At 36.3% G+C, this 26,199-nt stretch overlaps 1 protein-coding gene across 9 annotated transcripts in view; it reads left to right on the top strand.

The window, feature by feature from the left end:
* The window catches only part of OSBPL9 (oxysterol binding protein like 9), a 128,976-nt gene that overhangs the window by 66,228 nt on the left and 36,549 nt on the right, over positions 1–26,199 (top strand). For 3 of the 9 annotated variants that reach the window (XM_028142171.2, XM_028142177.2, XM_028142169.2), the window contains exons 5-9: positions 13,684–13,767; positions 18,862–18,957; positions 19,966–20,013; positions 20,986–21,015; positions 21,797–21,847. In XM_028142171.2, coding sequence (XP_027997972.2) covers positions 13,684–13,767; positions 18,862–18,957; positions 19,966–20,013; positions 20,986–21,015; positions 21,797–21,847 — 309 coding nt within the window. Of the gene's footprint in view, positions 1–4,162; positions 4,323–4,408; positions 4,452–13,683; positions 13,768–18,861; positions 18,958–19,965; positions 20,014–20,985; positions 21,016–21,796; positions 21,848–26,199 lie in introns of those variants that run through there. The other 6 variants (XM_008139317.3, XM_028142170.2, XM_008139319.3 and 3 more) reach the window with 4 other exon arrangements.

The following is a 26,199-nucleotide window of genomic DNA, read 5'->3' as shown; positions in this document are numbered from 1 at the left end:
ACATGGAGTTCCCAAATTTGCTTAGAAGTCCTACAGTTTCTTGGAATAAAATCAGTAAAGTTGACTTGTATTGTGTAATTACTCTTCATTATAAATGCTACATCTTTTATGTACACTAACTTTACACAAGGATTAGGAAAATGAGAACTATATATCTATTACAAATAGTTATCTCTAGTATGAAACTGTGGACTATAGCTGTGACCTATTTTTAAAAATATATATTTTATTGATTTTTACAGAGAGGAAAGGAGAGGGATAGAGTTAGAAACATCGATGAGAGAGAGAAACTTCTATCAGCTGCCTCCTGTACACGCCCTACTGGGGATGTGCCCGCAACCAAGGTACATGCCCTTGACCGGAATCGAACCTAGGACCCTTCAGTCCACAGACAGACGCTCTATCCACTGAGCCAAACCGGTTTGGGCTAGCTGTGACCTCTTTAAATATATATGCAATTGAAGAAAACTCATTAAGAGACTGTCATAAATCATATTCTCAATCGTCATTACCCTTAATCTTAACACTTGAACCTATCAATAAAAAACTGATGATAATTGTATCTAAATTATCCAATTAAATTTTTACTCAACTGTTTACATTAAACTGTCAAAATGACAGTGCATTAGATTTAGAAACTAGTGACCTATGATGGTGGTGATGGAAGATTTGGAGGATACTTTAACAAAAATAACACTTGGAAAGACACTGTTAAATACAAAGTCCTTGATGACCTACACCATAGGTCTTTCTGTCTAGTTGGGGAGATAAGGCCTAAGCACATGAAAGAACTGCTAAGCAAGAGTTATATAAATACGTACTCTGTCTCTTATATAAGGGTCAAACAATACAATACATAGACAGAATTGGAGATGTAGGCTTTTCCCCCTGGCCTGGAGAACTGTGTGGTCAGCTAATATTGAATTAAGTACTTTGGCCTGCTCAGGTACAAAATTAGCTGCTAGAAAAGCAGATACTAAAGAAAATTTAAAAGGGTGTCATTGTAAGTTGTTGGATATTGACCATGTCCATCTGGCAAAATGAATGTTTTTTTCTACATTACTGTTTATAGTTTAATATTTATCACAGAATTATTTATTTTCAGAATCTCTTCCCATATGAGATCCAGGCATTTGGCTAAATAACTGAGGATATGATGTTTAACAAAATCAGATACGTAGATCCTCGCCTCATTGAGCTTACAGTCTGGTGGTGAATAAACATTTATCAAAGAATAATGGAAATAAAACAAATAACCTGATTAAAAATGGGCATTAAATCTGAATAGATATTTTTCCAGAGAAGACATACAGATAGCCACCAGATACATGAAAAGATGCTCAACATTGTTAAAGATCTGGGGACTGCAAATCCAAACCACAGTGAGAGATCAATTCACACTTGTTAGCATGGTTAGAATTATTTAAAAACAAAAAACAATAAATAACAAATGTTGGTGAGGTTGTGGAGATAAGGGATCTCTTGTGCACTGTTGTGCAACCACTATGGAAAACAGTATGGCTGTTCCTTAAAAATTAAATATAGAACCTCCATATGATTCAGTAATTTCACTTCTGGGTATTTATCTGAAGAAAACAAAAACACTAATTAAAAAAATGCACTCCCATGTTCATTGCAGCATTATTTACAATAGCCAAGATATGGAAACAACCTAAGTGTCTATTGATGGATGAATGGATAAAGAAATTGTAATACACACACACACAATACAGAATATTATTTAACCACAAAAAAGAATGAAATCTTGTCATCTGAGACAATATGGATGGACCTGGAGGGCATTATGCTAAGTGAAATAAGTCACAGAGATAGACTAAATTAAAAAAGACCCAACAAGCTCATAGATACAGAAAATAAATTGGTGGTTGCAAGAGATGGGAGTGGGGACAGGTGGGAGAAATGTGTGAAATGTTTTCTTTTTTTTAGTTTAAGTAAATTGAACAAAAATTTTTTTTTAAGAATAATGCAAATAGAAAGCAGAACAGTGTTTGGAGGGATTGACTGCTTAAGGAGCACTGGGAAATTTCATGACGATGGGAATGTTCTATGTCTTACTTGATGGTTACATGTGTGCATATACTTATCAAAATATATTGAATTGTACATCTAAAATGGATGCATTTTATTGTATTCAAATTAAATGAAGTTAATTAAAAAGGAATAACTCAAATACATGTAAAATAGCTGTGATAAGTTTCACATAGGGGAGTTGCTTGAGCTATGAGAACATAATAGGAAGAATTTACATAGGCAGGGAGGAGATGATGATGATAAGTAATTAAGTGAAGGTTGGGATTGGTGTCAAGGGGAAAAGTGTAAAAGACAGAAATAAAAGCATGTGCCAAGGTCTTGAGGTTGGAAGGTCTGTGGCAAATTGTGGAAACTTGAAAAGGGTCATTGTGTGAAGTACAGAAAATGAGGGAGTGGAGCCCTAGTCGGTTTGGCTCAGTAGATATAGCATCAGCCCGCAGACAGAAGGGTTCTGGGTTCGATGCCAATCAAGGGCACGTACCTAGGTTGCAGGTTCCTTGGCCGGGTGCATGCAGGAAGCAACCAATCAATATGTCTCTCTCACATCGATGTTTCTCTCTGTCTCACCTTCTCCTTTCCATTCTCTCTAAAATCAATGGTGGGAAAATATCCTTGTGTGAGGATTTACAAAATGAGGGAGTGGAAGGTATAAGATGGAGCAGGCAGGCAGGTGGGGCTAAACCTTGTAGGCCGTTTTTAAAGACTGACCTGTATCCTAAGCACCGTGAAAAGCAGTTGAATTCTTTAACTGGGGACTTGGGGTGTTGAGGGTGTAATGAAATTGGAGGAGCTAGGGTAGATTCAGGAAGACTTTACTAAGATTATTGCAAGCGGCCTGGACCTGTCTTGTGTGGTGTTGATGGAGAAATGTAGACAGAACTGATAAAGTATTTAGGAGGTAAAAATGACAGTAAAGTATTTAGGAGGTAAAAATGATGGATTGAATGTGAAATGAGGAAGGCCGTAAGGGCTGCTTGGTTTATGGTTAGCATATTAGAGTGGATGGTAGTGGTTTTCCTTTACTGAGATAAGGAGCTCTGGAAGAGGACCAGACTTTTGAGGACTGCATGCAGGAAGAAGGGAGTGCTTTTGATATTGAACATTTTGAAAAACTTACATAAAACAAACGGAAGGTATCTTTAACACAGAGTTCAGCAAGCATCTATTGAGCCTTTTGTGCAATTTGTGCTATGCTAGTTGTTGTAGGGAGTACCAGTAGAGCACAACAATTTATTAGACACTTAGGAGTTTAATAGAGTTACAGGTGTATATAAATGGCCATAAGGAAAAATGGTAACAGCAGTAAAGAAGATTGTCCTCCAATAAGTTACGGATTTATGCCTGTGACTTCCTGCGTTTTAGATGGATAATTTTCTGCATTTTGGATGGATACTTTTCTGTCCAGGTCTGAACTTTTGATCTAATTTGAAGACCTTTGGATTCCTGAAGCATCTTCACAAGCCACCTACATTCCTTATGGAGCTGTAGCACAACAGCAGGCCCTTGAGGTTTCCCTGGAGTTTTCAATAAAACAGGCACCAATGCTTTTGTTGACGATACTGTGTCTCCTCCTCCCCTCTCTCCCTCCCCCTCTTCACCCTTCCCCGGCAGGAGAAACAAACAACTTTCCGGAAGTAAGCAAAGGCAGATATCAAGATGAAACTTCGCTCCACAGCTGACAAAATACGTGGAGGTGGTACGCTAGAAACCGCCTCCAAATGGGTGTAAAGCTTGTTTACGTCTGTGCCCGGGCCCTCTCTTAGTCGCCACTCTACAGGAACCGCCTCGCTGAGCTCTCTCCGGCGCTGACCTCCCGCTCCTGGGGCGGCAGTCGCCTGTCGCGAGGCGTGGGCGTGGCAGCCCCTGGCCCGGGCGGTCTGGGCGGGGCCGGGAGCCGAAAAGCCCGGCCCTCCGGGTGCCCACCCGCTGGGGGCCGGCTCTCCCGCCTCTCCCAAAATTGGCCTAACCAATCGTCAGCCTCACCTCCCTACAGCAGGTGACCCATGGCCAATCGCCAGGGGTCTCTTTGCCAGGAGCGGCGGCCCAGCCAATCGGGGCGGCCCCTGGGCCGAGCGGGGCGGGACGGGGCAGGGGTAGGGGTGAAGGGGTGTCCCGGGGACCGGCTGGACCTGGCCGCACTGACTGCACCGCAGCCCTGCGAGCCGCGCGGGGGGAGCAGAGGGGTGCTGGGAAGCGGCCCCGGCTCCCTCCCCTGGAGGCACCGAGGGCGGGGGCCTTGGCGAATGGCTTTCTTGCTGGCCAGTTGCGGAGTGAGTAGACCGCGAGGGTCTGGGAGAGGGGCCGGCCCTCATCCCTGAGTCCCCGGGCTCCCTGCTGTCTGCCCGGGGCCGTGGGCGCGAAAGGCGCTTTCTCCCTGCCTCCTTCCCGCCGCCCTCGGGGTGAGTAGGACGACGTGGCCGTCCGGGCCCTCTTCCTGGGGAGCTCTCACTTCCTCGCCCGCAGGAGGTGGAGGCTGAGGCCAGGGGCCTCCTGTTCCACCGAGTCTTTCGCCACCAAACCACATTGGAGAGAATCTTCCCTTTTCGATTCATTTTTTGGAACTCTTCCTTCGAACGCTGTCTGAAGATATTTATTTTAAACACAAAAGTTAAGCTTTCTCTTAATGTGAAAGCCCAATTTTACCCGTAGCCCATTAATGGAATCTCCAATTGCAGGCCATTTTCTGTTGTTTTATTTTTGGCATTGTGTTCCTACCTGGCCCAGTTTTGGGTTGTGTAATGATTATGGGTGTTATTTGTGAGTGTGTGTGGGGAGGGAAGGGAGGGTTTTATGCTTTTTGGGTAGCTTGTGCAAAAATACTGAAAGCTTTGGAATAGTTGTATGGGGCGAGGTTTAGGTTCCTAGCACAGCTTAGCTATGGAAAGTTGAGTATAATGAATAGACTAGGAAGCATGTTTGGAATCATGTATTTTTTTTTGCAGCGTTCATTCTCTATTTTGCTATGAATCAGTTCAGTGAGAGATGTATTGAACTTCTTTTTGCTAATTTGAAGTAACGTGGTTTTGCTTGTTTAAATTGTTAACTTTTAGCTGTGTAGGAAATTAAAAATAAATCAAGTAATTATATTCCTAGTTTCAGTGGAGAAACTGGGAGGAATCTTATAATAATAGTAGTTGCAGTTTTAAGAGCTTTTGTAATGAACTTTAACTTGGAAATTCTCATTCACTATCTGTGAATCATCATCTCTCAGTATATTGCCTGAATTGAACTGAGTAGGTGATAAAGCCCTTTAATGAATAATGTTAACATCTCATTTGCTTTTACTTAATTAAAAATATTTTCCCCTTTTTGTGCAGTCCAGCAAGAGACAACTGAAATAAAGATACTATATTACCTTTTCTAGCACAGAGAAGATATAAACCACTAAAAATCAGACTTTTGGTCTGAGAGGCTTAAATGGGAAATGAGAGGTAACAGAGAAGCTGGATCTGTTTCCAGACTGGCTTGAGTTTGGTTTTCACAGAGATGACATTATCAAGTGCTCCTCAATAAAACTAGGCTGCAAAGGTTATGGTCACATCCATTTTGATATTTCTAAAGTTCTGGATGGTATGTGTTGTTTTTTTAATGTGAAAAGATTGTGTTTGGTGTGATAATTTAACCACTTAACTATCCACAATTGAAATGAAGATCAGCAGAGAATTTAGTTCAGTGTAAATTTGGTTCAGCCAGAAAGAGCATTGTGATACTAACATATTCTGCTGATTGGAAAATCTGGCGGTTGCATGGTTTGCAGTCTATTGCTTGAGAAAGGAGATATCAGACTTTTATTCTAAAAAGCAAATTCTAGAATGTTCCCGGAGAGATGTCACGTTCTATCAGTATCTAAACTAACTGATACTTAAGGGCATTCTATAGAAGAAGACAGTTTTTATGATTACTGTAATGTACTTAGCCTAAAATTATATTTAGGAAGATTTTTCAGTAAACATTTAAACAAAGATTACATTTGAAGGAATAGTTCTTAGGCTGAAAATACAACAAAGCCAAGTATCATCATTTAGGACATGCCAAAGCCTTTCATAGCTCTTTTGTCTTTTCACAGCCTTTCCCTTCTACTTAGAATTATAATTGCACAGAATTGTGTCAGGTGATAAAATCTCCAGTTCTTCCTTTAACACACAGCTTGTGTGTTATTTTTTCTTTGTTACTTTTTCTTGTTTTTCGTCAGGCATAGCAGGTTAGAATTACTCTTGACCTTTGTGTGCTACAACAGCACTTGTTCGTATCTCCATATAACATCCTTCACTAGATTGCACTCTGCATTTTTGTTCACATATCTGATACTTATATTATACTCCAATCTCCTAGAGACCAGAGGTCCTTATTCCTCGTTGTATCCCCATGGCCTTTGTCCTTAATCCAGTGCTTGGCACATAGTGCTCAGTGCTTTTTAAATGATCAAATGTAACTTCATTTCCTAAGTGTGCAAACCTTTGGCTCAGTTGTACTGGAATTAGGTTTATGCCTGTAAGTTAGAAATGTTTCCTAAGTCGCCCTTCCTCTCTGAAATCAATAATATATATTTTTTTTTTTTTTTTTAAAGATGTTTCCTAAGTCACCAAGCTCCCTAGTGGCTGCCACACCTGAGAGACAAGATTGGAAAAAATGTTTAAAAACTCTGTTATAAATGGTGAGCAGATTCGCAGCTATGCTGCCCACCCCCTCAGTTTATATGACCTCTAATATAGTTGAAAGAATGCTAATAGCAGTGCTAGCACAAATTGATTCTGTGACAGTATCATAGGAAAAAGAGTTTGTTGTTAACTAGAGAAGTAGGGGAGACTAATTGGAAGGGGTGAAACTTGAGCTCATTCCAGAAGTTTAGGTAATGATTAATTATATTTGCTATTAATCTGTAGTGTCCTTAAAGATATCCTTTAAAAGTGATGATAGTACCTGGCACATAACAGATATTCAATGACTATTTGTATCACGAAGGAATAGTAGTGGTTGCTGAGTGTGTGTGCCTGCACATGTGAGAGAGGGGGTCAGGGAGAAAGACTGACCCAAACTTGTCCTTTCTACATTGGAGTTCATTTATTTCCGGAGACACAATTACGAACTTCGCTTCTTTGCTCTATTGACTGAGCGACTTAATTTATTTTTTCCCAAATGTGCCATTGAACCAAGTTATTCTGCTTACTCAGTTGTTTCTTTGCATTCTCTGTATTCCAGGGTTTAAAATCTGGTTGCATTAAGTCTTTCTCACTCAGTTTCAAGGTTACACTAAATGATAGAGTTTATTATTGTTTTAACATTTTTTTGTCATACCACGGAGGACTTGGCTGCAGTTGGAACCTATAAGTTCTTATTGCCTTTACTTAAATGAAATGAACTTTTTAAAAAAAGTAAGTGGACCCCAGGCTTTTCCAATATGGTGAGGTATTTACTCACCTTGTTTGTCTGGAGATACTGACTTCATAGAATCCCGAAATTGAAAGGGATCTTGGAATTTTAATTCAACCTCTACCTATTTCTATAGTGGAGGAAATAGACTCAGAGAAGCCAAGTGATTTGCCCAAGATCACACAGTTAGAGAATAGAACAACTAGGACTAGAGCCCTATGATTCTTGCTCTTTTATTCTTTTGTTAGAGAACCAGGGTGCTGCTCTGGGGTTGCTCTCCGTCCATGGCTTACTTTACTCCCCGAACGCCAGTAGTTTCTCCAGGTTAGCTGCTACGTTTGGTTTCAGCATCTATATCTGAAACATATATCTTACACTTCTCCAAGAGAATATTGTTCCTCATTTTGGCATCATCCTACTTTTCAGCCTCGCTTGGTGCTTATTCTAGCCCTGCGTCTGGGAGTATACCTGCCTTTTCTGGTTGTTTTCCATTTTCCTGCAGGTTCATTCTCTGCCTTTCTTTGCTCTCAGCTGCAGGAGGCTGACCTTTACAGCCTGTGTCACCTGGTTAGGGTTAGCCGATGGGAAGCAGCAACGGAAGATTGAAGAAAGAGAGAAACTTTGCGAGTATTTAATCTTGCTCCTTTTCTGATTTGATGCTTTTCTAGCAGTGGCTGTTTCCTACAACTAGAGTATCCTTTGAGTAGCTCCTTCTTTGATTGGTCCATGGTTAACATTGTTTCCTTCCTTCTTCCTTCAGTTTAGGATGATGAAGGCTTCCCTGCCTTTCAGCATGCTTTGTTAGTTTCCTTAACCCTACCCTCATCTCTCTAGTCACATTAAATAGAAGTTCAGACATCCCATCTCATTATGCTGTTTCCAGTGGGGCCCACTGCTATAATACTTAACCCCTCCCCATCTCTGTCCAAATCCTGAACTCAAAAAAGGTTACCTCTGTGAAACCTTACTCATCCCCCTTAAGGTTCTCCTTGGTATCTCTTAGTACCTTTCTCATAACACTTATTTTACCATGCTTGGATCAGTTATTTGTAGATAGATGTTTATCTCCTCTAATAGATTTGAAACTTCTTAGGACAGGGTCTATATCTATTTCATCTTGGCATTCCCAAAACCACCCAGAAGATACCATAATCATAAGAGATTCCTACTGAATAAATCATTGTAACGCTGAATTCTAAGCCCAGAATAATATGTGTAAAGCAGTGCTCATGAGATTTGTCACGAGAGAATGAGTTCTTAGAGGGACAGGTTAGTTGTCATTGCCGGGTCTTATGATGCCTTGCCTCCTATTCAATTTTTCATTTTTTCTTAAAAACTTTTAATTAGCCTTTAAAAATTCAGTATCCAGACTTATAAAATAAAGCATTTTTAATAACTAAATAAGTTTTTTTCATAATACTTTATTTATGATATGCAAGAACTTCTTATACTTGGACTACCTTTTGTTTAAAAGCCAACAAGTAAACACATTTCAGAATTCCTTATTTCATTCACTTTTAACATTTTTGTTGAGTATTTGCTGCAAGCCAAGCACTAGTCAGGGAGATACAGTAGAGAACAAAACAAGCCCTGTATTCATGGTCATATTTTAGACCATCTTGATAGATTTCTGACATCTATTAAAGTAAATCAGGGTAATTTTGTATTACACTTTAAACAGCTTTAGTAATAACTGAAACTGTTTCCTTCCGTTTGATATTTACTGGAAGCTAAAATCAGATATACAAAAACTGTTTTGGCGTATATAATTTTTAAAGGATTAATGCCAAACCAGTTATAGAATTTGTTCTTCCTATTTCATGGTTATTGTTTTTGCTGTTTTGTTTGGTTGGTTTGTGTGAGATAAAAAGCCTTTTAGGAATGAGTGTCCCTTGGTCTGATTAGTGTATCACTTGACTCCCTTGGGTATTACTTTTCTATGTGATATTTTTCTATACAGACAGATCCAGTTTTGTTAGAGGAATATGTGAGGTTTTATTTTTAAAAAACATAATCAGATTTTCAACAAGGATTATGTTATAAATGAGAATTTTGCAGTTATTTCAAAACTTGAACTACTAAGATACTCAGTTTAAGGATTTATGTGTTTAATGTGAATTTCTTCTAGTTATTCATAGAGCAAATTTTCAGGAAACTTACCTAAAACATGTGTGTGTTTTTGGTGGATCCCTATAAATATTGAGACCTTTTGCTTTCCAAAATGCTGTTAAGCTGAATGATAGGCCGTAATCTGAGGTTGGAGAGGGGAAGAATGTATTTTTTCCTTCTCATGCTGGTAAGAGCTCATTTAAATCCTGGAATGACTTACCCTCTGCCTTTTAAGACATTCCTGGTAGCCCGACCAACTAACGTGTGAAAAGAAAAGCTTTGACTGGTTGCCAATATCACATGGTCAGACAGTGCTTTGTTGGGAATTACGTAGGAGGTATTTTTGTTTTTTTTATGAATTTGTTTTTTGAATGTTGAGTCATGATTATATTACTGGCAGGAAGGATGTGGGGGAAAAATTAGGTATTCTGCTTTGTTTTACTGGCCATCATTCTCAGCATTTATTCCAGTATAGTGGTGATTGTTAATTTTTAAATGCTTTTTTGCTAGTTTGTGCTTTATCTATAAATAATGTTATAAATTCATTATGCTACATTATATTTTGCTTGGAAAGGTGGATCTGAGCAGCTTGAGCATTGCCAAATTTACTTTCTTCAGACACTTTAGCATTTGTAGATAATGTTAAAAGAATAATGCTGATAATTTTAGAAGCTGAAAGTTAGAAAAAAAATTTTTTTCCATATATTTTTATTGATTTCAGAGAGGAAGGAAGAGGGATAGAGAGGTAGAAACATAAGTGATGAGAGAGAATCACTGATGGGCTGCCTTCTGCATGCCCCACACTGGGGACACAACCCGGGCATGTGCCCTTGACCGGAATCGAACCTAGGACTTTCCAGTCCACAGGCCAATGCTCTATCCACTGAGCCAAATCAGCTAGGGTAGAAAAATTTTTTTTAAATATTTATCATCTGTGCAGTTTCAGAATATTTTTTACATAAAGCTTTTGAATTAAAATAAATGCATACTTATAAAAAAATCAGATAACATGAATGTATAAAGTAAAGAACTGTCTCAAGTTCCCCCGTTCCCTCAGTCCCACTCCCCAGGAGTAATATATACGCTTCATGTGTTTTGTTTCAGTGTGTGTCTGTGTGAATAAAATAGTTTTTTTAAATGTAACTTCTCTATTACTCATGTCTCAACTTATCTAGCTTAAGGTAAGGACTAAGTTAATATTAATTGACTTGAATTCAGGTGTCTGTTTTATTTCTGTAGTTTGCTTTGTACATTCAGAGTCTGTAAACTCATGTTTAATTTTAAGTAATTTGCTACTTTCTGAAACCTCTTAAGCAATTAATATGCTTTCTAGACCTTTATATCTCTAAAATGCTAGTTACATCCTTTATATCGAGAGACCATATAATTTCTTGGCCAAACTGGGGCACTTTGAGTAAGGAGGTTGCTAATAGTTTTGCTGAGACAACAGGCAGAAACAGGGACTATTTCAGACAAACTAGGATATTTGGTCATCTTATTTATAAACTTCAAGTTTTTTATATAGTTTTGACAACTTTTTATATGGCTTTATTAAATAAATTTGGGGAGGCTTTTGAAAGGACAAGTTATCAGTGATTTAAATAGAGGAAGATGGTACTAATTCCAAACCTTTTTTGTGTGGGTGTGTCACCAGATCACTTTATGGAATCAATATTAGTGGTTTGTTCATAAGTCACAGAATGGTGTCAGTGTTAGATGAAGAGATCATAAAGAATAAGCAGTTGTGCAGAAAGTTGTAATTGAAGTGCATGAATTTTGGCAGTGGAGTCTGTAACTCCTTCCTCTTTGGCAAAGCAATTCTTTTTGTCCCAACTATATGAGCAATTCAGATTTGTTTTGTGGTTTTTTTAAAAACAGAAACTTAATGTTATGCATATTAATTGTTAATGCATATAATGCACGAGCTATTTTCTCTGTAAATTTAAAGATAAAAGAGATTCTGCTTTTCAAAGAACTAATGTATTTTCAAAAATCAGATTATTTTATGAGAAAAGAAAAGGCTTTCTTAATATCATTTGCCTCATTACCAAGGTAAAAATTCAGTGCTATTTACTTTTTGTGATTCAGGCATAATACCAATACTTTTCTGAACATCTCGTATGGAATTTTTTGTGTGTCCAAGACTGTACTTTATCACTGTTTTGTCTGTTCATACCTTTTTGATTATTACTATCTTCTTCAGAGTTAACTTACTGTTCATTTTCTTTAAAGGACTATTAAATACAATTTATATTTATATCCTTTCTTGATTATAGATCTCTATTAAAGTTGCATGTTTTTATGGTACTATTTAGTTATTAGTTCATTTTGTTTTTATCCATCAAATATTCATTGAGTTCTTACTTCTGTATGTTAGGTACCACTGTAAGGCCTGGGATGCAGTGGTGAATCTTGGTTATTTACCATTCCAAATTATGAAGAGGAAGTAGAACACCTACTATTGTGTTACTTTACACATATCCTTTCATTTTATCTTTCCAACAACCTTGAGTGGAGGAAGTAGAGTAGGAGAAAGTGGAGGTGGAGAGAGGAACTTCACCAGTATATACAGGTTAATTGGTTAGGAAGCTAAAGATTCAGGATTTAAAACTAAATCAGTCTTGACCTTAAAGCTTATGCTCATTTTCACTATATCAGGCTCCTTTGGGCAACATTTATTTTCTTAATCCTCATCCAAGGATGTTTTTCCCATTGATTTTTAGAGAGAGTGGGAGGGAGGGAGGGAGGGAGAGGGAGAGAGCGAAACATGGAAGTGAGAGGAACACATCTATTGGTTGCCTCCCACATGTACCCCCACCAGACCTGCAAGTGAGGTATGTACCCTTGCTTGGAATTGAACCCATGACCCTTTGGTCCAAGGGTTGACGCTGTAACCATTGAGCAAACCAGCCAGGGCTCCTTCAGGCAATTTTTAGATTACATTTTAATGCTCTTATGCTATGATTTCTTTTCAAGTATCATTGTGAGTTAATAGAAAAGTGTAATGGATTTGAAATCCAAAGACTGGGTTGAAATCTCAATTAAAAAAATAATCCCAGCTGCATGAGTTAGGTAAGCCCTTAAAAAATGGGGCTGATATCTGTTTACCTTACTGTCTTACGGTTTTGTGATAACGAAGTGAGAAAACGTGTTAAGGCATATAGCAGAGAACTTAATATCCTGGAAAAAATTTTTTTTCTTTTTTTGTTAATCCTAGACAGGATATTTTCCCATTGATTTTTTAGGAAGAGTGGAAGAGAGAGGGAAAAACAGAGAGAAACATCGATTGTGAGAGAAGCACATGACCCTTTGGTCCACAAGCCGATGCTCTATTCACTGAGCCAAATTGTCTAGGGCCTGAAAAATATTTTAATATCTATTATGCATCCGTAGGGAATCAGAACTATGGAAAAAGACCCTACTTTTAGGCCATTCTTGGGGTACCTAGCAGTTGTTGTTAAGAAAGCTATAGCTACCACGTTCATAAAAATGAAACTATTAATTTGGAGCCTTAGATTATCAGAACATTGATTTAAGTGGAAAATATCTTTCTGAAGATACAGTGGAGGAATTTGATAATAGCCTCAATTTTATAGACATTTTAAAATTGATAATCTTAACTCCAAATGAATCAATAGCTGGGTGTTCTTTAGGATTAAAAATAGGGAGCAGTTCTTACTCTTAAAACTTCTGTATACCTCTAAATCCTGCTCTTTCCTTAGCTGAAGTGAATAAACAACAGAGACATCAGGGATTATAAATGTTTCTAAACTTTCAATAATCCAAGGAAGTTACAGATTAGTATTCTCCACATAGAGTCATGGTTTTATTACTATTTCTGGTTTCTTTAATATGCTTTTTTTTCATCCGTAAGCCAGATTCTAAATCATTTGGTAAGAAGACAAAATGGTGTCTTTTCTCAAAAAAAAAAAAAACACAAAACTTAATTTGTTAGCAAATTTCTAAGGAACAGAAAGCCATTAAGTTTGGCATTCTTTTTTTTTTCTTTTAACTTGCCATTTGCTGTTCATGTTTCTACTTTTCCTCTGTATAATTACAGATTTTTCTCTTATTATTCCTTTACTTAGTTATTGATGTCAGACTCACAGCATGGTAACTTTCTATTCTCTTTTTTCCTTACCTTTATGGAAGATCAGTACCACACTTGCTTTTTTCCAGTCTTCTGGTATCTCTCCAGTTCTTGAATTTTCAAAAATAATTGTAAGTGATGCAATTGTAAGTATACGCTATACTTCTTTCATTGGATGAAAGTGTATCTGTGATGCATGTCATCTGAAATTGCTAATTGTGAACATTAACTTTCCAAATACTCTCATATTTTAATCAAAATGACATTTCTGCAAAGTTTTCATTATTTTAATTTTAGGCTTTGTGCTTTGCTAATTTTTAACAATCATCTGCTTTTGTCTGGATTCATGCCATTTATTTTTCATTGGGAGACTTGTTTTTTTTGGTGGGGGGAGGGAGTGTTTTTCCTTTGTTAAAAATTTAAGCTATTACTTCCTTTTACAGTTCTGATAATTTATTCTGTACTTTTCTATGAGACTGGCATGGAATAATGTCTCTATTTCTAATTTATTTTCCTTTTCTCTTTTTGCAATGTATTTTTACTGTGTAACAATTTTGTCTGTATAAGAGAAAGCACTGGATATAGTCAGGGTACTTAGTCCTTAGTTTTGCTGTGAAATAAGATTTTTTTAAAAAATATGCTTTATTGATTTTTTACAGAGAAGAAGGGAGAGAGGGAGAGAGTTAGAAACATTGATGGGAGAGAAACATCGATCAGCTGCCTCCTGCACACTCCCCACTGGGTATGTGCCTGCAAACAAGGTACATGCCCTTGACTGGAATCGAACCTGGGGCCCTTGAGTCCGCAGGCTGACGCTCTATCCACTGAGCCAAACCGGTTAGGGCTGAAATAAGATTTGATATGTGAAAATAATTACTCATTTGTAAATTTCTTTTTATAATGTTATTATTCAGCTATAGCCCTTCTCCTTGTGCTATTCTCATCAGTTCCTCAAATTACCTGTAAGTTTCTTATTTCCTGATTCTGACCTCAGAAGACCTTAAACCACCTTTTATCACCTGTCCCTCCACTATTCATTACTCTTCCTCTGTCAGCAGGAATTACATTAACAGTTCTTACTCCATCTCAAAAATTGCTTCCTGTACTGTTTTAGATTTAATAAGAGAGTCTCCCCAAAGCAGCTGCAATTAATATGTACTTCAGTTTTAAGGACATACCTTGCAATACCCTTATTTTTTTAATGGGGTGATGTATTCAGTTATGTGTATATATAAAGTATAAATAGTGTTTAATGTCCCAACTCAAGTCATCAATAGGAATTCATTTAATTTTGGTGACATTTGTTAGCTTTGAGAAGTGCCTTCTGAGAAAAGTGATACTGCTCAACATAAGTATTAGAAAGATAGTAAGGAGTACTTTTATACAGTTTTGAGGCAGTGTGGTATTCTTCTATAGTCTTGATACTATTTTTGAAATTTCCCTTCAGTTGTGCCAGATGTGTGCCTCTGTGTATATATTTTAAATTAATTACATAGATCCTGATATAAAAATCCTATATTACTCTTCTTAACTTTATATATATGTACTTTAGATTACTTTATTAGCAAAGTATTTTTAAAAACTAGAGACTATTTTGGTTTAGCATTATTTGTCACATAAGTAATATTTTTTGTTTGCATAGAGTTCTCATTTAAAGGTTAGATTTAGATTTGATTTCTATTGCAGTTTTTCTAATTTAACTTCTTTTACATAACAGGACATTTCATCTTTAATTCTCTATAATGGTTGTATTTAATTTAAACTTTAAATGAATTCAGACAGAAATCAAGACAGAACTATGGCTCATCAATATGATAAATTGGGGAGCAGCAACCTCTTGGGTCCCAAGTGCCAAAAGTGCTACAGAACCACTTCCGTCACTGCTGAAGGACACAGACAAATGAGAAGAAAAGAAAGATATGAAGAGAGAGGAAGTTGGAAAAGGGAAGGGCAGCGAGAACAGAAAGGCTAAGGAGAGATGGTCATGAAGGAGATGGGTACCATGGCACCAGTAGTTGCCACATGGCTGTAGTCAGTGCCACAACAATCATTCAACACTGAGCTAGTCCTGGGGGTATACTGTTGAATGGCACAGTTCCCGCCCTCATGGAGCTTATCCTTTTGATAAGTCAATTACTTAAATATTTAACTTTGATAAAATGTGGTAGATGTTAGATAAGGTGAGTAGAGCACTAGAAAGTACATCTGCTTGATTCTCAACCTGCAGATTGAGATTTATCTAAAATATATAGGTTGTTTAATTAATTTGCAGTATGAAGTTACACTGTCTTAAAGGGTCTGCCATGTTCTAAGTTATTTTCAAAGACAGACCACACTTAACATAGTAAAAGGACTATATTGTATTTTTTATGATCAGTTTTAAAATAAAACTCCACTAAAGAGTTTAAATAAGTGTTGTATCTTACATTGTAAATGTTGACTGGAAAGAGGAGGAGTTATGACTTTAGAGAATTCTTATGAAAAAGTTTGTTAGGAGGTAATAAGTTCCTTGTCTTTAGATACTCAAGCAAAGATATTAGATGACTTTCAAAGATATTATAAAAATCACTTCTATGAGTAGGAGGTTGGATTAGGTGGCTTTGATTCTATGTACTATAAGTCAATTTATAGTGAAAAGTTGTATTTCTTCTAGTGCATTTTTCTAGATTTCAGAAAATTACTATCAGTTCCTTGTCTGTGTTACTGATAAATTTGTAAACGCCTTGTCTGTGTTACTGATAAATTTGTAAATGTCATTTTATTGATTGCATATGGGCAACTGTATATGTAGATTTTCTTTTTAAAGTACACCAAAGATTTATGGATGACTGCGCAAGGGAGTTTAGGCCAGTTCTGGGATTTTAAGCTAATAACTGTTGTAATAAACCTTCTATCATACATTTTATACAGAAAGATGGGTTGCTGAGTAGATCTTTGACTTGGCTGTTGTGCCATGTGGAGTTTATTCTAATGGTATAGGAATGTTGTGGAGGACTAGAGGCAGGACTGAGAAAAGAGCCAAGGTGAAGTTCATATGATTAAAGGGTTGTTTTTGAAGAATTAATGTATGTGGGTTTAAATCTCAGTAATTTAAATCTAATTTGTTTCTATGTATTGACTAGCGACTTTTAGTGGATAAAGATTGTTCAAAAGGGTAGGTTAATTAGATTTTACAATGGTAGTTCTAAGTGGATTCAGAAGAGGGAAAATTCTTAGAAATCACTTTCTAAGATGCTTCACCTTTTATTCATTTTTGAATGTGCCATTGACCTTTTTGATATTTAGCAAGAACAATGTATTTAGCTGATTTTAACTGGGTTTTATAATTAAATTATCGATAATATTATATTGCTTTGTAAAACAAAGCAAAAACCAAGCCAAGCAGTCCTTCTAATTTTTTTTTTTTTTGTGGTGTGGGGGGGGGGGTGGTACAGTAACATGGAAATAACTTACTCCTTTCTAAGAATAGTACAATAGTTACTCTGAAATGTGAGATTTATCCTTCCTTTCCACATCTGTTATTATCATACTGCACATAATAAATGTTTCTAATAGGAAGTTTTTTGAGTTACCTTTGAAAATGAAGCTATTCAGCCACACTTTTATATAAATATATCTGGATTTTGCATACATAGTTTATGATTTTTTTCCTTCTATTTTGTCTTTATACATGACATCTCTCATTGGGAAGAGGTTTTCCAATACTAATTTCAAGCAGTTTCTTTACATACATGTAAAAATATAGGCATGTATTTAAAATATAGGCAGTTTATTGCCTTTGAATTTGAAAAAGAAAAATGCATTGATTTTTCCCTTGGTCTAAATAGGACTTATGTTTTTATTGTTTTGATTCAGAATTTAAATTTTAGTTTAGGAAGAGCAACAATACTAATAGTAGTAATTGGTAGTGTTAGTAACAATATGTTCTTAATAGAGGTAGTAGCTGCCACATTAATATTAGTAGGAGAGGCCACCTATATTTGTCAGGTAAGAAAACAGCGGCTTAGAGAGACACAATACCTGTTAGTGACTGAGATGCAATTAGAAACCAGGTTTGCCAACCCATTGGTGTTTCCATAATACTAGATCATCTCAATCTGGTGTTTAAGATAATGGCTGTGGAAGTGCTTCAGTCGTGGTTAAAGTATTATGCAAAGATGAGGAATTGGTATAATAAAAAGTGAATTCTAACCTCAGTTTACCAAAATGGGGAACGTGAAAATGATCATTATATGTTGGCCAAAGGAGGGAAGATATGACAAGTGATTTTTCACCCATTTACAGAGTTTTGTGGCTGGGTTGGAATGTGACATTAGTGGTTCCAGACCCTTATTTCCCAGTTTAACTGCATGACATCTGAGCATGCAAATATGGCAAGCTGATAGTCTTTTTCAAACTCCAACTGTTTTGTCTTTTACACCCAGGATTGATGTGTTTTTCATATAAGAGATGATTTAAGAATTCAAAAGTTTCTTTTGAGTAAGGAGAGTTAAAAAATAGGAATCCCATGCTCTTGGAACTTATAAATTTTAGGGTACAAAAAGTAGGACATGCAAATGTCAGACTGTTAAACTGAGAAATAAGTGGGTCCTCTAAATAAATAAACATTTACGCCTTGTCCAGAGTGTAGTGTTTACGCCAAGGGTGAAAGTGAGGAGGGAACTTGATTAAGACAGAAGTGTTGTCACTTTCACTTAGAGTTTCTTCTTAGACAAAGTAAGCATTTTTAGGTTATTATTTTTTTCTTTTAATAAGGAAGGAGGAAAACAGAACTAATGAGGTGGGTTAAGGAACTGGAGAACTAAGTAGTGAGAATATGAAGTTAAGATTAAAGGACTGGAGGGATGGACTGAACAAAAGTAGAGGGAACATAGGTAATGTAGGTTGTTTTGTGTATGTTCCTTTAGCTGAATTACTACATTGTTCTGGAGGTGACTGGGAGCCTCTATGGGGCTTTTTGGGAGAAAAGAAAGTGATTCTGAATAGCAAGGTGAATCCGAATTTGAGCACCAGCACATGTTAATTGATGACAAGGGAATGGTGCTAGAAGTTCATGAGGAGATTTGATGTACCATTGTCCTTGGAGAATTTAAGTAATTTAAACAGATCTCTTATTTGTGTAAAAGTACTGTATTTATTTTTCAACTTATAATACCATGTGTGAATGATAAAGTATCTTTTGTACTATTGAGTGTTGCTTGGGTACTGCTAGATTTATTATAAATTTTCTTTTTCTCTAGGGTCTGGATTCAGGATTTGTTCCTAGTGTCCAAGACTTTGATAAGAAACTTACAGAGGCTGATGCTTACCTGCAAATCTTGATAGAACAATTAAAGGTATGGCATTCGTTTATATATTGAATTGATATAAAGTAGCAAATGTTACTGAGCTTGATTTTTGAGTAAAAACGGTTATTGATTTGATATTAATTTACAACACTTATGTGGTTCTTCACTAATTTTTAAAGCTGACTTATTAAAAGATATTGGTGACTTAATTTCAAAAATCTTTATAATAATATTGGTAAATGGTATATGTACATAATGTACTTTTTTGGTCATTAAAAGTAAATATCTAGACATAATTAGAAGAAAGCAAGACAAGATTAGTTTCACATTCTGTTTAAAAATTCTATGAAAGCGGTAAACTTTAAGTAGCTCTATTTCTAAGGTCTTGCTTTTTTTTTTTTTTTTTAATCCTTACCTGAGGATATTTTTCCATTATTTTTAGAGAGAGTGGAAGGGAGGGGGAGAGACGGAGAGAGAGAAACATCAATTGGTTGCCTCCTGCACGTGCCACAACCAGGGCTGGAGATTGAGCCTGCAACGCAGGCATGTGCAGGCATGTGCCCTTGATCGGAATGGAACTTGGGACCTTTCCATCCATTGAGCCAAATGGACTAGGGCAGGCCTTCCTTTTTCCACTTGGGGACTTGGGGGTTGGGAGAGGTGATTCTCTACTTGCTTTATTATTGAAATTGTCTTCTTCTGTTTCTACTTTAAAATTAATTATAACCAAAGGTCCTGGGAAGAAAAAAGGGGTGTTGATAAACTTGAATGACAAAGTAGAAAATACTTAGGTTTGAATTATTATTTTAAGTTCTTAAAAGTCACGTTTTATTTGTGATTTCACCAGTGTAATTAATCCCAACCATTTAAAATAATTCAGTAGAATTTGACTTGGTACAATGCCTTGAAAAAAATATACGTTATCTTAAAAATACATATAGATCATCCCTGGAAGAAGTGTGCGTAAGAACTAAACTTTGCTTTTCTATGTTTAGTAAATGTGCACAATGTGGTAACGTGGCTTGATTCTATAATCATTTTGTTTTAATCCTGTAGCTTTTTGATGACAAACTTCAAAACTGCAAAGATGATGAACAGAGAAAGGTAACTTCATGATTTTACTTAAAAATTTTTAAATTCAAGAGCCTTTTGGAGAAATAGCAGAAGGACCTCAGTGTTATTGATTGCTATTGACCTATTATAAAACTACTGCCACATAGACTTCAAGGGGAGTTTTGTGGTGAGTTTTTGTATGGTTTCATAACTAAACAAAAGGGCGATGCACAAAGTTTTAATATGGTTCCCTTTTTATAAGTACCACCTTCCTAGGAGTAAGTTTTTTCCTCTTCAGGTATCATGTTGAAGGTAGAAAGTTATTAAATTTACACGTGATCATTTCAAATATTAATAAACCAACCGGCACGAATTTTCGTAATAAACAAGAAGCCACACATGAGTAAACAAAACAAGTGTTGCTTTAATTTTAGTCCTGCTACTGGATTTCTGACAGCTACTTTATAGTTTGAATATTACTTTCTTTTTCTAATTTACATTTTTTCTATCTATGACTAATTTTCCTAATGCAACTTCGTTTGTTTCCACTTCTGTTGACCATAGTCTTGCATTTGGCTCTTTTACACTTGGTTATAGCAGTATTTCATGTTTAGCTCACCTTCCAGTCTTAGTTTTAGAATTTAGTACCATATCATTTTTAAACAGCTTAGCAAAGTTTAAGGTGATTCTAAAATAAGTATTTTAAAATCACAAAGTGAATCTATAGAAAAAACTTATTTTAGGTAAGGAATAAAAATGTTTTATTTTTACAAGTTATTAATGGAATCACATGAATTTTATTTGAGGATCTAATTCATAAAATGTCTGAATTCTTAATCTAAATATTTGATTTAAATTTTAAAAAAGACACAAAGTATAACCAAAAGTACTCCCTTCCCAGCCTGCCTGCACTCAGAGTAATGAGTACATTTTGGTAAAATTCTTTAAATGACTAACCAGTAAAAAAACAATAATACCTCTGTGCTTCTGATTATTTCTGTTTAAACTTATTATTTTTCACAGAAAATTGAAACTCTCAAAGAGACAACAAATGTAAGTTATGTGTTTCATAAATTCTGCCTTTGTGTTAAAAAGTACTATAAAATGTAGTTTGTATTTTAAGCTGCTACTCTTATTAATAAGGGCAATTTAAAATTTAATTTTATGAATTTTTACAAGGGTATTTTAATAACTGTATTGTTTTCTAAAGGAATTTAAATGAATAATTCCTCTAATTGAAATTGACTTTGTGTGCCATTTTATCTTTTTCTGGTCTTGTCTATTTGAGATCCTTGGATAAAAGGTGTCATCTATCCACAGCGTGTATTCTGTTTTTTAAATTAAAATATATTGTAATTCAAGCTTTCTAATGTCCTGGTTTTCTGACATTATATAATGGGCTACTAGTAAGATTTGCATTTATAAACAGGCAAAATAGTATTCCACGTTCACCAATATTTTGATAGGATCCTTTACTCTCCATAATTCCACAAAAGTCTTGAATTGATGTTGTAGAAATTTACGTTGGGTTGCCAGCTGTTGATCTAAGAATTTGGAAGTTAATTCAGTTTAAAGTGTTGAAGATCATTTAGATATTATTCAGTCTAGATTAGCATTTTTTGGCATTCCTTAACAATTCGTAGAATTGCTAATAATAACTTCATTTGACACTATCAGCATATTAAAACCCACTGGATATCCAGAGAGGGTGTTGCTTTTATAGTATAGACCCTAAGCCCTGTATATTTTAATTCATTTTTATATATTGAGCTTTAACACCATATGACCATTTTATCCAGGGCAAGAGCCTAAAATTAGTGTTTTGTTTTTATAGAGCATGGTAGAATCAATTAAACACTGCATTGTGTTGCTGCAGATTGCTAAAGTAAGTAAATTTTACTTTTGATTACTTGGTTTTAATGTCATTTAAAAATTGTAATTATGTTTTTCTTTAAAAGCCAAAACCTTAGTTCTGAAATGTGTACCTTTCTCCAGTAAATTGTATTGTGGGGTTCCTGGTACTATTGAACAACTGTTGTGTTTGGATGTTACCTGTCAGCATGTGCCTGCTTGAAATGGGGACATAGTTTGCAAAACCTTTAACAAAAATGTTTTTCTTAACAAGAAAAGTAATTAAATTTCAGTAGATGTCTTTTTCTCATTTATAATGAAGAGTATAATCAAGATATATTTTTTAAAATTGTGTTACAGATTTCTTTCTGGTACTAAACTATGTTAATGAACCACTATTTAAAATTGCTGTTCTGTATTCATGAAATAAGATATACTTTGAATTATTGTTCATACTATCACTGTATTATCCATAATGCCACTCTATCCTCAGTGCCTAGAACGGTTGTCTGCCACATAGTGGGGGCCTGATAAATGTGAATTTTGAATGAATTTTTCAAATACATAATTTTTCATGGTTACATGGTTTAGTTTTTTCACGATATGTGTGATTTTTAAGCCACATTTCTGTTGTGCCTTATAAATGAATCTGGGTAAATCTGACTAGTTAAACTGATTAAGATAATGGGGGTTTTAAATAATAATGAGAGGCAGCATTACATTATCTTTAGGTGCATGGACTCTGAAGCCAGACTGTCTGGGTTTGAATCCTTGCTTCACCACGTGAGCAAGTTTATTCATCCTCTCTGTGCTTTGGTCTCCTATATAAAATGTGGATATAATAGTACTGTACTCTTACTGATGGTGTGAGACTTAAATGAATTAGCATTTGTAATGCTCTTATAGCAGGTATACAACAAGTCCTAAATAAGTGTCGGTTAAATTAAATAATTTTAGCAGGGCATAAAATTTTAAATGATATTGTCACATGGTAAAAATGGGAGAACTTTCATATAATACTGATGGAAATATAAATTGATATAGCCACTTTGGAGGACTATTCTTCTAGTAGGATAATAAAATATTGGAATCAGCTAGTTTGAAATATTACCTTATGAGACCCCCAAAGGGATATAAGAAGATAGCTGATTTGATACTTTTATTGTTCTGGGTCAGTTTAGTATTAGCTACTTAGAGCCAACATGCTATGGGTAGAAGTTTAAGCTCCTACCAGTTTTGGTTTTTTCATCTTAGAAATTCTAATTGATTATTAGTGCATTGATTCCCAAACTTTTTGCTGCACATTGGAATCACCCTGGGCGTCTTTAACAGTTCTGATACCTGGCTCCCCCTCTCTCATATTCTGTTATAATTGGTATGGTATATCACCTGGCATTGGGAGTTTCCAATTTCTGGGAGATTTTACTATGCAGCAAAGCCTGGGCACCACTCATTTAGTGGGATTTTCAGGTGGGCTGTGTTAGACTTATTTCTTCCTTTATACCAATAGAGATAGCTAGTGACCACTCATAGGGAACTGCAGAGGAAGTGAGGGGCAGGGGAAGAGAGCAAAGCAGAGATACTAGGTATACCAGCTAATAATGCGGATTTTTTTCAATAGATGGAGTTACACATATTTTGATATATATGCGATTTGATATGTATGCTATTTTGTTGTATTAACAACAAGCTTTAAAACTTCATATGTCAAATTTGCTGAAGGTGTTAACATCATAGATATTTTTACACTTAAAAATGTCAAATTTGCCCTGACCAGTTTGGCTCAGTGGATAGAGCGTTGGCCCGTGGACTGAAAGGTCCCAGGTTCGATTCCAGTCAAGGGCATGTACCTTGGTTGCGGGCACATCCCCAGTGGGAGGTGTGCAGGAGGCAGCTGATCAATGTTTCTCTCTCTCATCAATGTTTCTAACTCTATCCCTCTCCCTTCCTCTCTGTAAAAAAATCAATAAAATATATATATTTTTAAAAAGGTCAAATTTCATGCCCAAAAAAGAGCATTTGGAGGAAGTTTTAATTCATTACTTTATTTTGAAGAAAAGTGCTGCTGAAAGTTATCGTATACTTCGGGAAGCTTATGGTGAACATGCTCCATCTCAAGATACTTGTGAACACTGGTTTAAACGCTTTAAAGGTGATTATTTCGATGTGAAAGACAAAGAACGTCCAGGTCAACCAAAAAAGTTTGAAGACTAACAATTACAAGCATTATTGGATGAAGATGGATGTCAAACTCAAAAACAACTTAAAGATTAAAATGTTGCTCAGCAAACAATTTACGACCGTTTACAAGCAATGGGAAAGATTTTAAAGGAAGGAAAATGGGTGCCACATCAACTGAACGAAAGACAAATGGAAAACCGAGAAGTCATCAGTAAAATGTTGCTTCAACGGCACGAAAGAAAGTCTTTTTTGCATCGAATTGTGACTGGCGATGAAAGGTGGATTTATTTTGAGAATCCCAAACACACAAAATCATGGGTTGATCCAGGTCAACCATCAACATCGACTGCAAGGCCAAATTGCTTTGGAAAGAGGACAATGAATACTCTGCATTTGGTGGGATCAGGAAGGTGTGGTGTATTCTGAGCTTCTAAAACGAGGTTAAATCGTTAATACTGATCGCTACCGACAACAAATAATCAGTTTGAACCATGCTTTGATCGTGAACCGACTAGAATGTTCCAGAAGACACAGCAAAGTAGTTTGGTTTCATGATGATGCACCATCACACACTTCAAAACCAGTTAAAGACACGTTAAAAGATCTTGCCTGGGAAGTATTAACCCAACCAATGTATTCACCAGACCTTGCTCCTTCAGATTACCACTTGTTCCGATTGATGGCACACGCACTTTTTGAGCAGCACTTCAAAACATATGAAGAAGTGGAAAATTGGATCTCTGAATGGTTTGCCTCAAAACAAATTTTCATTTGGGACGCTATCCATAAATTACCTGAAAGATGGGGAAATGTGTAGCTAGCGATGGACATTACTTTGAATAAAGCACTTTTGATGTTTCTCTTGAAATTATTGTGCTTTCTTTGATTACAAAATTCATTATTATTAACCGGTACACCTAATCTGGGAGGATCCTACAGTTTTGGACTTGACCAGCTCTTCATCAAGATTAGGTCAGCCCGGCCTGTGTAGCTCAGTGGTTGAGTGTCGACCTAAGAACCAGGGAGGTCATGGTTCAATTCCATGGTCAGGGCACATGTTGTGGACTTAATCCCCTGTGTGGGGCAGCAGGAGGCAGCCAATCAATGATTCTCTCTCATCATTGATATTTCTCTCTCTCCCTCTTTCTTCCTCTCTAAAATCAAATACAAATTTTTTTTAAAAAAAGATTAGGTGATATGACCATATCCTACAACTATATAAACAAATAAAATTAATTTTATTAATGTAGTTTATTTAACCAAGTATGTCCAAAATATCATTTTAACATGTCATCAATATACACTGAGTGGCCAGATTATTATGATCTCCGAACGCATAATAATCTGGCCAGTGTATATCCTATATAATAAAAGGCTAATATGCAAATTGTCTCCTTGATCAGGAGTTCGACCAGCAGGCAGGCTGGCCAACAGCCCATGTCCCCTCCCCCTGGCCAGGGTGGCCAGACCCCAACTATGCACGAATTCATGCACCAGGCCTCATATATATATATATATATATATATATATATATATATATATATATATATACATACACACACACATACATACCAGGCCTCATATGTGTGTGTGTGTGTGTATACCCCAACTATGCACCAATTCATGCACCCGGCCTCATATATATTTATATACCATAAGGTTCACTAATTTAAATAGTATACTTTAACTAGAGGCTCGGTACACGAATTTCATGCACAGGGGTTGGGGGAGGTCCCTTAGCCTGGCCTGCATCCTCTCACAACCCAGGACCCCTCGGGGGATGTCAGACCTTAACCTGCAGTTGGACATCCCTCTCACAATCCAGGACACTGCATGCACCAGTGACCATACTTTTCATTTTCATACTGGTGAAAGTCATCTTGCTGTTGTATAGGCAGTTACATTTTCTTGCCCTGATTATGAAAAGTAGTATATAACATGAACCTTCTGAGGCAGTAGTACCATTTTCCCCATGTTATGGGTGGAAAAACTGAAGAGAGAAGTTAAGTAATTGGCTTTGTCACACAGTTGTAAGTGTCAGAATCAGGGCTGACCACAAAATGTGTAAGCCAGAGTCCATGCATGTCATTCGCTGCATCATCCTGTTTTTTCAGTGTTAAGAGTAGCCTTGTCAGGTTTTAATTTTTAAATCTAAGAGTCTGTTCCCAATATATAGGGTAGGGTCCCTAGGACTGGCCAGTGATG

This window comes from Eptesicus fuscus, chromosome 9, assembly GCF_027574615.1.
Source record: "Eptesicus fuscus isolate TK198812 chromosome 9, DD_ASM_mEF_20220401, whole genome shotgun sequence".
NCBI classification, from domain to species: Eukaryota; Metazoa; Chordata; class Mammalia; order Chiroptera; family Vespertilionidae; genus Eptesicus; species Eptesicus fuscus.
The sequence above is the reverse complement of the archived record's forward strand: the minus strand, read 5'-3'. Positions and strand labels throughout refer to the sequence as shown.